The sequence below is a fragment of the Anser anser genome (genome assembly GCF_964211835.1).
Source record: "Anser anser genome assembly, chromosome: 33".
Lineage (NCBI taxonomy): Eukaryota > Metazoa > Chordata > Aves > Anseriformes > Anatidae > Anser > Anser anser.
Genome location: NC_139754.1, coordinates 432548 through 447300, shown reverse-complemented (window position 1 = coordinate 447300; position 14753 = coordinate 432548). Strand labels below are relative to the sequence as shown.

The 14753-nt window shown below is 34.6% G+C and overlaps 1 protein-coding gene and 1 pseudogene across 2 annotated transcripts in view; both read left to right on the top strand.

The window, feature by feature from the left end:
- The window catches only part of LOC310888308 (adhesion G-protein coupled receptor V1-like), a 78220-nt pseudogene that overhangs the window by 104 nt on the left and 63363 nt on the right, over positions 1-14753 (top strand). The window contains exons 2-8 of the transcript in view: positions 9-158; positions 1253-1348; positions 5747-5851; positions 7266-7379; positions 10268-10833; positions 12039-12309; positions 13108-13437. The product of the transcript in view is annotated as an adhesion G-protein coupled receptor V1-like (transcript). The remainder of the gene's footprint in view (positions 1-8; positions 159-1252; positions 1349-5746; positions 5852-7265; positions 7380-10267; positions 10834-12038; positions 12310-13107; positions 13438-14753) is intronic.
- On the top strand, positions 2025-5252 carry LOC310888329 (adhesion G-protein coupled receptor V1-like). Its single transcript, XM_083814927.1, has 4 exons — positions 2025-2141; positions 2980-3146; positions 3232-3375; positions 4620-5252. Exons 2-4 carry the CDS (start codon positions 3087-3089, stop codon positions 4731-4733), a joined length of 318 nt encoding a protein of 105 aa, XP_083671053.1. The 5' UTR covers positions 2025-2141; positions 2980-3086; the 3' UTR covers positions 4734-5252.

Sequence of the window (14753 nt, the reverse complement as noted above, 5' to 3'; positions counted from 1 at the left end):
TATTGTAGCTTTATGGAGAAGATACAGGAGACTTTTTTGACACATATGCAGCTGCATTTATACCTGATACAGAAACAAACCGAACAGTGTATATATCTGTCTGTGATGACGATCTTCCGGAGGCTGATGAGACATTCACATTTTACTTGACATTACCAGTAAGTCTAAGTTTTTCAATTTATCCGTTTGCCCAGAAAATGCTATGTAATCTGACAGAAATGAATGGTATTCTGTAGAACTCTGTGCAGTCATGCTTGTGGGTCTGAGTCTTAATAGGTAAGAACTAAAATTTGGAGACTAGCCAGGATGGTTCTTATTGCTCCTTTTAAGAAAGTTTTGTTGTTCCTGTGGGTGTCTATGTGACATTGCTGTGCAGTATAGACATAGTCTGAAACTTCAGCAAACGCTGCATTCAGTTGTTGGTATTTGAAGGTGTTGTGCTGGAGTGCCAAGGAATTAGACTGTGAAGGGTCAGCCTTTCCTGTTTTCCTACACACTGCACCTACAAGAAAGGGTGGAAGTAGCAAAAAAAGCAGGATGATTTCCAGTCCTGCAGAGGGTAAACAAGACTTCCCTTTGAACAACCAAACATTTTTAAAAAACATATTGATAAATCTGTGCATATGGTTCTATCTCACGTGAGTCATTCTATGAGGAGCCTGCATTCCTTTTTTTTTTTTTCTTTCTTTTTTTTTTTTTTAAGGTAGCAGTTCATGACTAAGCTTGAAATCAGTTCTGTAAAGAAAAATTTTATGCTTTTAATACATTTTGGGAAATGTTGGCAGTGAATGTAGAAGTCTATATTTTTCCTTCTTCTTTTGACATGTAAATGTAGTAGCTCATTTTTACAACACTGTAAATAATAAGTTTCCTTTAGTTGATAACTCACTTCACATAATAGCTTCAAAGTTTCAGTTTTATACAAGTGTTAGGAAAAAAAAGAATAATTTTTGAGTTCTTGGCAGACCTACATGCTTCAAACCTAGTTCCCTATTCCTAGTAGATTGCCAAACTGTAAGTAATCATTCGAAAGGTTTGTTTCATTCACTTTGCTGTTGACCATATAGAATATACTTCCTAAATGAGGAAGAATTATTTTGGTGCATTCTGTTGCTTTAAATAATTTTTACTGTAATATTTAATAAAAAGATGTACAATTTTCAGAGAATAATATTTAAAACAGTAAAATCAAGATGCTTTTATTTTTGCCTATATTTACCATATTTAATATCTTATTTTTTGTTAATTTTAGAAACCGTCTGCAAAGATAAAGCTTGGCTCACCCAAGTCTGTCACTGTAACAGTCTTATCAAATGACAATGCCTTTGGAATAATTTCTTTTAACATGGTATGGCTTTTTATATGGTATATATGAAAATTTTATAAAGCATAAAGGTGAAATTTTCAAAGATGCTGGTTAGTTATTCAACTGAATCCCTCGAAAACTGATTCTGAGTTACATCTTTTAAACCGTCTCTAGAGGTAATTCATACATATGTATGTAATTCATGCATATATACAGCTTTAATACTACTGTATGCTTTTAGGTATTGAGAAATAGCCTGAGAGCCTCGCACTTGGATGGATATCAGTGTTGCTCATCTTAAAGATAAAACTTACTTAAAGTTGTTCAGTATCACTGTCCCTCATCTATAAGTCAAGATCTAAATATAGTAGGGAAGAAACTGAGGAATAATACCCTAGGAAAGTTAAAGGTAAAAATGTGATTTGAAAATCTTGAGAATATATACATTTTACCATCAGTAGTGAGCCTTATTATACTTGACTGACAAGCTGAGGGAACATTGTCATAATGATTGTAGTAAGGATCATTGGGAAACCCTAATTAATGTAGCTACCAGTCCATCAGATACTGAAACCTGTTATTAATATTTTCTTTTTATTTCTGTTGTATATTCTGCATCTGGAATTGTACAGTAAAAATCTTATTTTTATTACAGCAATGAATATACTATAAAATAATTTTTTCCTTATTTTTATGATTCTCACATTTAGGACAAATTTCATCATAATTGAAGAAGCCAACACTACAGCTTATTTGAAAGTTTCACGGAGTAATGGGCTTAACGTTTCTGTGAGCGTTGAGTGGGAGACATCATCAGATACTGCATTTGGCATCAGTACGTTCACTTTACAGAGAATGTCCACTGCTTTTGTAGAAGTGGAGATAGTAAGAGAGTAGCCAAGCATACAGGAGATGTAGCTTGGGAATGTAAATTCAAGTATTCAGACACAATTCAGTTAATATTTTCCTATGTAAGATTTAGTAGATAAAATACTTTAGCTGCTTAAGAATCACCTTGTCATCAGCCACTTCTGCCAGTTTCAGTAATCTCTATTTCTGTCTTTGCTGCTAATATGAACATTATTGTCACTAGCCATTTATTTATTTATTTATTTGTGTGTGTGTAATAAAATTTGTTCCGTACTACTTGTAACTCAGGATCTTTCTAACACAGTATAAATGACATGTGACATGCAAGAGTCTAGCTCCTGGAGTTTAGTTCTGACAAGACGGTGCTTAGGGACCGTCTTGGAATAAAAACATGAACATGTTGTAAATGGGGAACAAAACATGAACATTTTGTAATTTGTCTTTTTTTTTTTTTTTCTTTACTACTTGCTATCTAGCTAATTCTCTTGTTAGCTAAATTCCAAGATCAATTATTATGAGTCAGACTCAAATTGCCTATATGTCTTCCATGTGCAGTTGTAATGAATGAAAAATACATTTACTGCTTAACTCTCATTATATCCTTAGCATTGTAACATTTCTATGTATTTATATACACTTATAACAAATACTAAGACACAACTTCATCATTTCTCATACTAGGTCTGGCTTTGGGAGGTAAATAATGGGAATGGGGTTAGAAAAGATATCAAGAGTAATATAATAGTAAATAGTGTTTTTATTTTATTTTATTTTATTTTATTTTATTTTTTACTATATTGCAGGGGGTGGTATCAGTGTCCTATCTGTCTTGCAAAGTTTTGTGGAAGAATCAGCATCTGGTTGGTGTTTCTTTACCTCAAGAGAAATCCTGTACGGTGTTCTGTTGCGTATGCCTCCAGCTTTGTTTTCTACTGTCTACCAGTGGAAAGGAGTATTTGTTCCTGTTGAGGTAAATGTTTGTTTTTGAACACCAGACATGCTAGTTAATAAGGAATTTAAGTCACAATCTTACTTTTTTTTTATTCTTCTTGCAGAATTTCAGTATGTGGAATCCTACAAGTTGTGTGTCTTTCCAAATTGGAGCCTCTTCCTACCTTGTGGTTACTCATGGAGGAGCCACACAGGGAGCTTCTAACAACAGTGTGTATGCATTCATGGCTGGACACAGATTGTTGTGGGTAAATCGATTTTAATTTTAAAATCTTAAAATAGTATGGGTTGGCAAGGACCAAGGGAGGTCCTCCAGTCTGGCCATGTTTTAGAAAAAAGCACTCTGTGTGACAAGAGTTAGTTTTGTGTCCTAAAATACTACATAACTTCAGTGATGTAAGTTTGTCATAGTTAGTTGTTTACATTGTTTGTATTTTTTATATATTTACATTTGAGGGTGCAGGGAGGATTACCTGGGAATCACAGAATCACAGAATTGTCTAGGTAGGAAGAGACCTCCAAAATCACCTAGTCCAACCTCTGACCTAACATTAACAAGTCCTTCACTAAACCATATCACTAAGCTGAACATCTAAACGTCTCTTAAAGACCTCCAGGGATGGTGACTCAACCACTTCCCTGGGCAGCCCATTCCAATGCCTAACAACCCTTTCGGTAAAGAAGTTTTTCCTAACATCCAACCTAAACCTCCCCTGGCGCAACTTTAGCCCATTCCCCCTTGTCCTGTCACCAGGCACGTGGGAGAACAGACCAACCCCCACCTCGCTACAGCCTCCTTTAAGGTACCTGTAGAGTGCGATAAGGTCGCCCCTGAGCCTCCTCTTCTCCAGGCTGAACAACCCCAGCTCCCTCAGCCGCTCCTCATAAGACTTGTTCTCCAGACCCCTCACCAGCTTCGTTGCCTTTCTCTGGACTCGCTCGAGCACGTCCATGTCCTTCCTGTAGCAAGGGGCCCAAAGCTGAACACAGTACTCGAGGTGTGGCCTCACCAGAGCCGAGTACAGGGGCACAATCACTTCCCTAGCCCTGCTGGCCACGCTGCTTCTTATACAGGCCAGGATGCTGTTGGCCTTCTTGGCCACCTGGGCACACTGCTGGCTCATATTCAGCCGACTATCAACCAATACTCCCAGGTCCCTCTCGGCCAGGCAGCTTTCCAACCACTCATCTCCCAGCCTGTAGCTCTGCTTGGAAGTGGGGGAAGAAATTCTCAAGCAATCAAGTCATAGAACATTTTCTGGAAAATGTATGATAAGTTATGTTAATTCTGTAAATTAGTTGCTTATATATATATATATATATATATAAAATATAAAGTTTTAAAAGCTATTTCATGTATAGTTTTATACATAATTTTGGAATTCTTAACATTCTATGCGTACTTTTTCTCACTATATACAATGTAATATAAAATGTATTTGTTTATATACATATGTAGATAAACATAGTCACCCTCATATTTCCCTTGCAGATACAGACTCTTTCTGTTCTGGATACCAGACGTGTGAAACATTTTGCAGTGGAGGAAGAAGACTATTTGATTATTGTGAGTCACACAAACAGTTCCAGTTCCATCCAGGTTTGAATATTCTTCAGTCTTCTCTGGCTTTAATGTGGGTAGTTTGCTTATTTCTGAAAGGATAATGAAAGGAAGTAAATCTATAAGCATGTATTTCTGACATATTATTTTTGTTTCTATTGGAAATTTATAACAGTTAAAATTCCAGACTTGTTTGGATGTATAAATACTCTCTACCTGAGTGTATAATTTACATCTGGTTTGTTTTTATTGCTACTGTTATTTCAGTTTTGAAATGTAGCATGTAAACAAAGAAGTAGCTTCTGAATATAAACCTGTTCCTCTGAAGAGCAGGCACAGCTTCTTGCAGTAGGGTTAATTACCAATTACTGAGGGAACATTGTCATAATATATGCATTTTATAACACCCTCTGGGATAAGATGCTGTTGTTACTCCAGCAGATGATATTTGCAATAATACAGAGGTTGTATTAGTAGAACGAGTAGCTATGCCTTATTGACAGCATTCTGACAATATAATTTTGTATAGGACTTCTCTGAAAAAACATAAGAACATAAGAAAATGTTAGAGCCACAGTACTAAGCCAAGCTGCTTCTGGGATTTGTGGATATCTTCAAAATCTGTTACCTACAATAGCCTAAAAAAGTGACCAGTGACCTAAATGATTGTCCTGAGTACATTTATAGCTAGCTATCTAATAAACGACTTCATGATGGTGAAAACCTATTTTTAATGGGTGTAGGAGCTCCTAAAAATACCAGTGATGATATGTCAGTGCTTTGTGTATGTTGACTATGTTCATTTACAGAAACAAACAAACAACAACAACAACAAAAACACACAAATTGCATTACGTGATACATTTTTATCTGAAATCTTTTAAGGTTTTCATTAGCTGAACTAATTGGTTGCTAGGAAATGTATGCCATCAGTGGACTGGTTTGCGGATTGGATTAACTTGTCTGTGGGAGTTTGATATTTCTATGGTAACAGTTTCTTCATTCTGCTGTGATATTTGATCTGTGTCTGATTGTCTGTTCCTTTTCTTCCTCATTAGTCTGCCTTAATCACAGTGAATGAGCCCAGGGGCAGAAATGAATTTGTGCCGCTCACTCTAATTAGAGAGAGGGGAACCTATGGGACGGTCGTCATAACTTTTGAGGTGAGTTTATCCAAAAGACTTCATACAGTAGTCTGTTGGATTAAACTGAGAGGCTGTAATCATAATTTATTGAAGTGTTTGCAAAAGGGGAAGAAGGACAAAATACCTACATCTACATTAGGTAGATCTGTTTCATAAAAGGGATTCATATTAACCGTCATATAGAAAATACTGTAATTATCTGACTGTTTAATTGACTGTTTAACGTTAAGAGGTACTAGAGAAAACCGAGTATATTCTGTCATTTAGAAAGGTACGTGAGGCAACATCAGTATGTATTACTAGAAAATAATGCATATTAAGTATGTAAGAAGTGTCTTATCTAAGTTTTTTTAATTTTTTTAAAAAATATTTATTTTACATACAAATATTCAAGTGAGTCTTTAATGATTATCCCAACTTTGAACTGTGAGTGCTCAGGATTTGGTGAATTTCTGTATCTATAATCATCTGTATCTTGATCTCTATCTTGAATCCCCTGCAAATGAAGCTTTTGAAATAATTAATCATGTTGAATACTTATCCTGTTATTTACATATGTGATTTGAATGTGATACAATTACTGACTTCATTGCTTTCTTTTTCTTATCTAGCTCAGACTCTATTATTTACTTTAAAATTATATATAAAATCTTTCATATAGATATTTCTGTACTAGTTGCCTGGTCCTATAGGGTAAGGCTTTAATCTAGACCTCAAAGCTTTAGTCTAGACCTGTCAAAACCAGAAAAGCTTTGCACTGGATTTTATTAATACTAAATATAGCATGAATAGTTAAAGTACTGAATATGATTCTCTGTGCAATTTTTTGCAAATATGTTTGTTTTAAGGTACAGTAAATCTTACTCTCTGGACAATTACTTAGGTCTGTCTCACATCATTATATATGTATGTTGAAAAATAATTTACAAAATGTTCTAAAACCAAAAAATCCCATATGACCTTTAAGAGGCTTTGTAGTATTTTGAGTTTGACTGTTAAATTTAGTATCTTTAATATCACAAGTTAAGATAGAAGGGACACAAAACCAGTAAGTACTATTACTTTGTCTTGGAATTTATTATGAAATACTATTGATTCAAACTGAATTTGCATGAATATCCTTTCTGTAATATGAAAGAGTCAGTTATGCATCAGAATATACTAAAGAGTCCCCATAGGCCTATATGGAAGTAGTTTTCTTCCTCTTATTCTGGAAATACGGGATTTCTTCAGAGTGGTTGTTCTGACTTACACTGTCTGCCAGAAAAGAGCAGATTTTCACAACTGAATGTTCATGTAAGTTGTAAGTTGGAGATGGCTGAACAGATAGTCATTTGTTATGCAAGTCACACTGCATATTGGTTATTGTACTTGCACTGGATTTGTATTCCTGCTTTATAGACTTCTCATCAGACAAATCAATTCTTTGCAGATAAAAGATGGTCCAAACCCAGCTGAAGAAGACCTAAGTCCAGCTAAGGGAAATATTACATTCACACCTGGGAGATCAAAGCTGATTTATAATTTAACAGTGCTTGATGATCAGGTAGGAACAAGCTGACTTCATCTTAGGCTTTGATACGTAGAAGGTTAACTGAAGTTCTGGAAAGACTTAGAGTAGTAAGTTACAAAAAGGCTTGGCTTAAATAAGGTTAAAAGCAGTTCTATTTGATGAAGTGATGTTAAATTTTGGCTCTCTGGTCTATTATTTTTACTCTTTCCAAGCTCCCTCTTTAATTCTCATCAGTGAATAGTTTTAGTTTATGTGCATATCCTGGCTGAGCAGACATGTTATCTTTGTCACTAAAGAAAGAATATTACACATTGAAGATTCACAGGGAAAAGGCAGATTCAAAAATATTTTTTGTCGTTGTTTGTTTGTGGTTTTTTTTTTTCAAATATGTTTCAGGGTAGAAACATATTTGAAAAAATCCTAAAAATAGATGAGATTCCTGAAACAAACATGCAGTCTTGTGGAAAGCATGAATACTAGGTGATAATTAACATTTTTCTGTTTTCAGATTGGCCAATTGAAAAAAAAAAACAACACACACACAAAAAAACCAAACCAAAACAAAAAAAAACCACAACATAACTCATAGGTTGTGAGGCTTTCTTTTTATCTCAGAGTAAACAAAACATTCTTCTAATTTGCAACTTGTGATTTTCCTTTTTTCTTACCTGCACTTTTCTTTTGTGTTTTTCTTTTCCTTTATAATAAGCTTAAGAGGGAAAACTGAGACATCAAAATAAGTATATATGATGCAAAACAACTTAGTAAGAAATTCATAAGAAAACAATAATGGTGAAAGGTGTGTGTCTCAGAAGTGAGCACAGAACTGTAAAGCAGCTTGTTTCCTTTTTACTCTTAGTTATAAAAAATGTCCTTCCACATTTCTACTGATACTCTAGTGTTAAGAGGCTGTGCCAACCTGGGGTGCTGAAGTGTAGAAACATCTCTTTCCAATTCAATGTAATATTTCAGTGACTTACACACAGAAATAAATTATTAGGGTCTTTTCTCTTGGGAGGATGTGATTTTATTTATTTTTATTCTGAGAAATGCTCTCAAACTTCTGTTTCTAAAAGTTTGATCTGTATTTGGTGTGTCTAGTCAACGTCTTTCCACTCTTTGAAAGTCTTTCACAAGTGTATGTGAAAGATGAATTTTGCACAAAAACCTTTATTGATGATGATGATGATAGAGTTCACAAGAATCCAGTAACACTACTGTCAGAACTTAATTTGAGCTTTTAGGATCTGAGTTAGGGAAATCAATGAAACAAGTATTTTTCTGAATTGTGCAGCCTTACAGAAGGTAGGGGACTGCAGTTCTGATTTCCACAGCTCTGCATTTATAGTACTTTTCCTGTGCAGGTTTCCTTTTTAAGTATAATTGCAACTTTAAGAGAAAATTAAAGAGGCAAGGCAGCACTGGAAATCATTTATACTATTATATTCGAAGTTTGACTCATGTATTTATTGGTCAATCATGATGTAATTGAAAGCTCCACAATGCCTTATTTATGTAGGATACTAAGATTTTATCTGCAACTAAAATGGCATGTACGTTCTGACTGTCAAATGCGTATTTTTGTACTGCAAGACAGTATATGAACTAGTGAACTAAAACAAGCGTAAGTTAACATCAATTTTAATAAGATAAAATAGGAAATAGTAGTGTAGGAGAGAGGTGACAGAGAGCTTGCAAATCTCACGCTGGAAAAAAAAACAAACAACCTGCATCAGTCAATAATATTATGCAAGTTTAAGTGCCACAAGTCAAACAAGGGACAAAATTGGCCTCAGCTACAAAGACAGCGGCGTGCATACCCTTTGTGCCCTGAAACAGGATCTAAGGGTGGCCAATTAACAAATGTGTAAAAAGAGAAGAAATATTGGACCACAAGGAATTCTGAACTTTTTTTGCTCAGTAAACAGAACTACATGGAAAGGATTCATCAGCCCTATAACAAAGCAATGCCATTAGTAACACATAAGCAATTTTGTTGTGGAATTTATCTCAGAAGCAAATAATACTGTTTTTTCTGAGAGTCCACAACAAGAATGAGATGTGAGGATCTTATGTAATATTTAAATATTTCCTTCTAATCTCTCTGTATTAATAAAATAATGATATTTTCCAGTTCAACAGACTTAGCCTATCAAGACTGGGGAATAAAATGTAATAATATAAAGTAAAAAATATTAAATTCTGCAATTCAAGGCTTATAAACCCTTCTTTTTTGTCTGCTGCATCAGTTATTAGAGACTAAAGAGCTAAAACTAAAGTGCAGTTCTAAACAAACCACATGTAGAAATGCCAAAGTCTAATTAATAGATAAGCATCAGCAAGCACATTCTCAGAGCTGTGACTGAAGCTGTGCTGGGAATGTGAGTCTGTCTGAAAGTAGGAACTGTTCTTTTTCCCGTTGAATAGGAACAAAAGGGCCAAGGTAGGTTGTGTTCATATGTTGTTCCTCTGTTCTTTCAGGCATGCATAGATGTAAAATGGTGTTAACATCAGCAAATAAAGATGTCAGACTAAATAACTGTCAGGAACACTTGTGTCCAAGCAGAGCAACTTCCACAAGTTGAGTTTGGATCTCCTCACACTCTCTAGTTGGAAAGAGAGAGCTTCATCTGATTCTTGCCTAGTTTTTGTTTGCCCTTTTTTTTTTTTTGTCTTTTCCCACTTTTTCATATTTCCATAGCATAGAAGTATGTCTTAGAAAATGGAAACATTCAATTTTGAGAAGGGATTTTCAAAGTTGCAAGCGAGTTTCTTTTTGCCTGTTTATTTTAATGTGAAAAGGGTTGTAATGTTTGTATTATTTCCCTTTATTGCTAAATATACATAACATATTTCTAAGTAAGTGTTCTGCATATATTTGAAATGGGACTTACACCCTGTTGCTACTATTATTTTTCCAGATACCTGAAAATGATGAATTGTTTGTTGTTCATCTCAGGAGTGTGGAGGGAGGGGCTGAAATCAACACCACAAGGAATTCTGTTCAGATTAATATTAAGAAAAATGACAGCCCTGTGCGATTTGCTCAGAGCACTTACATGGTGCCTGAGGAAGTCGAAATGCTCACAATTCAAGTGATTCGTGGTAAGGATGACAGTGGAAAATTAATTGGACCTGATGAATGTGAAGTCTCCGTCAGTTACACCATCATAACTGGGAATTCAACAGCACACGCGCAGCTCAATTTAGACTTCCTAGATCTTCAGCCAAATACAACTATTGTCTTCACACCTCTAGTTCATGAAGTATATATGAAATTCAAGATCCTTGATGATGCCATACCAGAAATTGCTGAGACCTTCCAAATTATGCTCCTTAAGGACACGTTACAGGGAGATGCTGTTTTGGTTAATCCATCTGTTGTTCACGTCACCATCCAACCAAATGATAAACCCTATGGAGTGCTTTCAATCAACAGTATCCTGTTTACTCAAACTGTTATCATTGATGAAGACCAAATTTCAAGGTACTACAGATCTTCAAACAGTATCTCGTCATGTTAAGGGATTTGTTTGGCACTGTAAAGCATCCTTAGGATTTCACTGACAGTAATTATAAAATCAGTAGTGAAAAATTAATATAGAAATCACCTACTGTGTAATTATTATAAACGATATAGAATTTTCAAGGGAGAAAATGTCTAATTATGCAGAAGTATTTTAATATTTATGAACTATATATGAGAACTGTAAATATTTAATGACATTATCAAAATACTGAAAAACCCTTAATCTAAAAGATGGATCAGTGAAGTTGTGATGCGGCCACACACCCATTCATACAAGTGGAAAATATATTTCAGGCTTCCTTTCCCAGTAAATCTTTGTCTATACTGTATTTAAAGTCAGTCTCTGGTTAAAAAATGGTGGTGAGTGTCTTCTGTGAAGTACTGAATACCCATAGACTTCCAAAAAAGTTAAATACATGTAATTTTACAGATAAATTAAAAACAAATCTCCACACAAATCTTTACAAGCAGAACTAATATCTATACAATATTGCCAGTTTTAGTAAAAATGTCCACTGCTAGCTAGTGATGGTGGTTCATCCCCAGAGAAAGAGGTAATGTATCAACCTATGATTTTATGAACAATTTCTAGTATGTAGAGCCCAGCACTTCAATATTCACTTTTTTTTTTTTTCTTTCTTATACACAGATACAGGAAACGTGACATTTCCATAATCACAAATATTGATAAATTATATTTCAGTGCATAGGCAAATAGTTGAGTCACTTTATTTTAAATAAAATCATTATTTAAACACTCATGCCTGACAATTGTATTTTGATATAGTCCATAAAACAGTGTAGAAATTTAGTTGAGAAAAAGTTTTCTGAAATTTAACATCTTTCCTGAGAAAAAATATAAACATGCCAACTTTCCTCTTCTCAGTATCTTTCTTACTGTAAACAAAATAAATTTTAACTAATGTCTTTAGATATATTACTCATGTCTTTATGTATATTATCTCATGAATAAGCAACCTGAGAAAAGTCTACTTCTGTGGTATGATTTCACAAATTTTAAGTCCTGACTCAAATGTCAGTAGCAGCAGTTAATATCGATTCCACTGAAGTCAGTATAAATCTGCCAGGGAACAGATAGCTAAGTAAACCGATATTAATTATAATTGCATGTTACAGATTTTTATTTTCATTCAAAACCACAGGTTTGAAGGGATCACGATCGTAAGAAATGGTGGAACACATGGAAATGTTTCTGTGACCTGGGTCATAACTCGAAATAGCAGTGATCTGTCACCTGTGACTGCAGACCTTGTTCCAGAGACCGGGGAGATACATTTTGATCAAGGACAGATGCTGGTCACACTTTCACTGACCATTATTGATGATAACATACCAGAAGAAGCAGAGCCCTATCTTCTGAAGCTCTTAGCTCATACAATACAGGGAGGCGCAGAAGTCAGCGAACCATCTGAGGTAAGTTTGATTTCAGAACTTGTTTTGAGGAGGTGATAGATAATAATTAGGGAGTAGGATTAGGATTAGGATCCACCAGTTTTGGTGGATTGGCTAAATTGAAGTAGTTGTGCTTGAGTTTAAGTGAAGCAAGCTGATGTATTCTCAGTATAAAGAGCCACATCCAAAGTCTTTGGCTTAACATATTTTATAAGGCCAGACCTATTTAATGCAGTAGCATTTAGCTTAGAATATTCCCATCATAAATATCATTGCATAACTGCTATCTTGATTGGTTGCTTGCTAAGAGAAGGTTGAGCATTTATTTTCACTTGCTTATTTGCTGTAGGTACTGGAATGTTTTACACAGAGTAACAGCTTCAAGAGGATGGCTTAGTGATTAAGACTAACCTCTGAACTTTTAAATAAGGGGTAATTAGCATTACTGACAATTCTGTGACTCAGGTCCCTACTTTGCTTTTTGAACATATGATTGGAATGAATTTGGTGAATTAAATGATTTTTTCACAGTCTGAAATATATTCAAATTATTCACTTTGGCTGCTGAACCAAAAATCAGTTATTCAAAGCTCATTCTGACATAGATGAGGCATAGCAGGAAAGTTGCTGCTATCAGTGGTGTGCTGCTTGTGCACAAGCAACACTTTGGGGCTGTCAATCTGATTTCTTTCTTGAGTGCCAATTCACTAACGATAAAAATGTATGATGACAGTCAGGACATACTTTCATGAAAACGTGAAAACTGTGGTGTATATTAATTGTAGCATTGAGTAAGTGATGCTGTTTTCTGTTTTGCAGCTTTTGTTTTACATTCAGGACAGCGATGATGTTTATGGCGTAATAAAGTTTTATCCTTTGGAGAATCAGAAGATTGAAAGTAATCCAACAGGACGCTTTTTATCCTTGAGTTTTGTAAGGGAGAAAGGAACAGTTGGAAATGTGCAGTTAGTTTATACTGCACTGTATATTCCAGCTGGAGCTCTGGATCCTGAGAGAGCAAAAGATGGCATTCTAAATATGTCTAGAAACAGCATCCTCCTGTTTCCAGAAGGAAAAACACATCATACTTTGAGTATACCAATAAGAAAAGATGCATTTCTTCAAAATGGTGCTCATTTCCTCATACAGGTATCTCAGCTGTTTTTTTTTTGTTTTTGTTTTTTAGCTTATTTAATATGAGGAATATGATTCAATAATTGATCCTTCCCCTTGACTGTAATTTAAATGACCATTCCTGTAAAAAAAAAAAAAGTGCTTAGCTCTGAAGCAAAGATTTTCTTATTTAAAAAGACATCTTTCATAACTATGCTATAAAGTTTTCTATCCCTAATCATTAGTAATTAAACAAATTTTAAAACTAAAGAGGATTCAGGTACTAATCATGGAATTTATCAAAATGAGATCAGCGTTGTCTGTTGCTTGCCCCTTGAAGCATGTTTCTGCTTGGCCTCTGACTTGGAACGTGAAAAAAATAAGGTTCTTAAAATTAAATTACTGAAGCAGGAAAAATTTCAGAAATGACATGCAAGTAAATGTATCTTGGGCTTGATACAGGTCCTTCTCCAGCAGGTCATCCCCCAGCCTGTACTGATACTTGCGGTTGTTCCTTCCCAAATGCAGGACTCTACACTTGCTCTTGTTAAACCTCATCTGGTTTCTTCCTGCCCAACTCTCCAGCCTGACCAGGTCCCTTCCAACCCCTACAATTCTGTGATACTGTGATCTTTGCTCTTCCAGCTGAACTATTCTAAATTAAAAAGGGTCAAATATACATTATATATTATATGTATATTATATTGCATTTATATATAAATTTGTTAGGAGAACTTACTTTTTTTTTTCCCTGTATAGTTTTCTTCACTTTTTTCTTTCCTTTTTTTTTTCTATCTCAATTTGTAAAAGATAACTTTTATCATCGTTGAAGGTGTTGATGTTATATCCATGAATTTCAAATTTGCCAGGTTTTATATTTTCCTTATAGTCTACCAAAGACGTTGTAATCACTTCTAAGACCTTTGAAAGATTTCCTCCCTCCACATCCTTCTCCCTACATTCTCTTACAGGAGGAATAATGAGAACAAAAAGTTTTGCCAGAATTATATTGTTTATCTAATATGCAATTTTATTTATTTATTTATTTATGGCATTCACAGTTAGGTTAGGAATTGCCTTCTGAAATACTAGAACACGTTAGTATGTTTTATGATTGCAAGAGGTTTGAGAGATCCACAAAATTCTTAAATGTCTAATTCCATGTATTCAATGGTTTTTTTTTTTTTTTTTTTTTTTGTCCTTTGACTGTAGTCAAGACACACATCTGATAAATATTTCAGAATGTTCAGTCATTCCAAGCACTTTGCCTGGATTTTCAAACTGTAGATTCCAATCTGTTTTTTTTTTTTTCTGTACTTTCTCCATGAACTATAAATAAAATCTTTGTTTGA

Coding starts and splice junctions, on each gene's coding strand:
- LOC310888329 (XM_083814927.1), top strand. CDS start 3,087: ATGCCTCCAGCTTTGTTTTCTACTGTCTACCAGTGGAAAGGAGTATTT. Junction 3,147..3,231: donor GAGTATTTGTTCCTGTTGAG/GTAAATGTTTGT, acceptor TTCTTCTTGCAG/AATTTCAGTATGTGGAATCC. Junction 3,376..4,619: donor CTGGACACAGATTGTTGTGG/GTAAATCGATTT, acceptor TTTCCCTTGCAG/ATACAGACTCTTTCTGTTCT.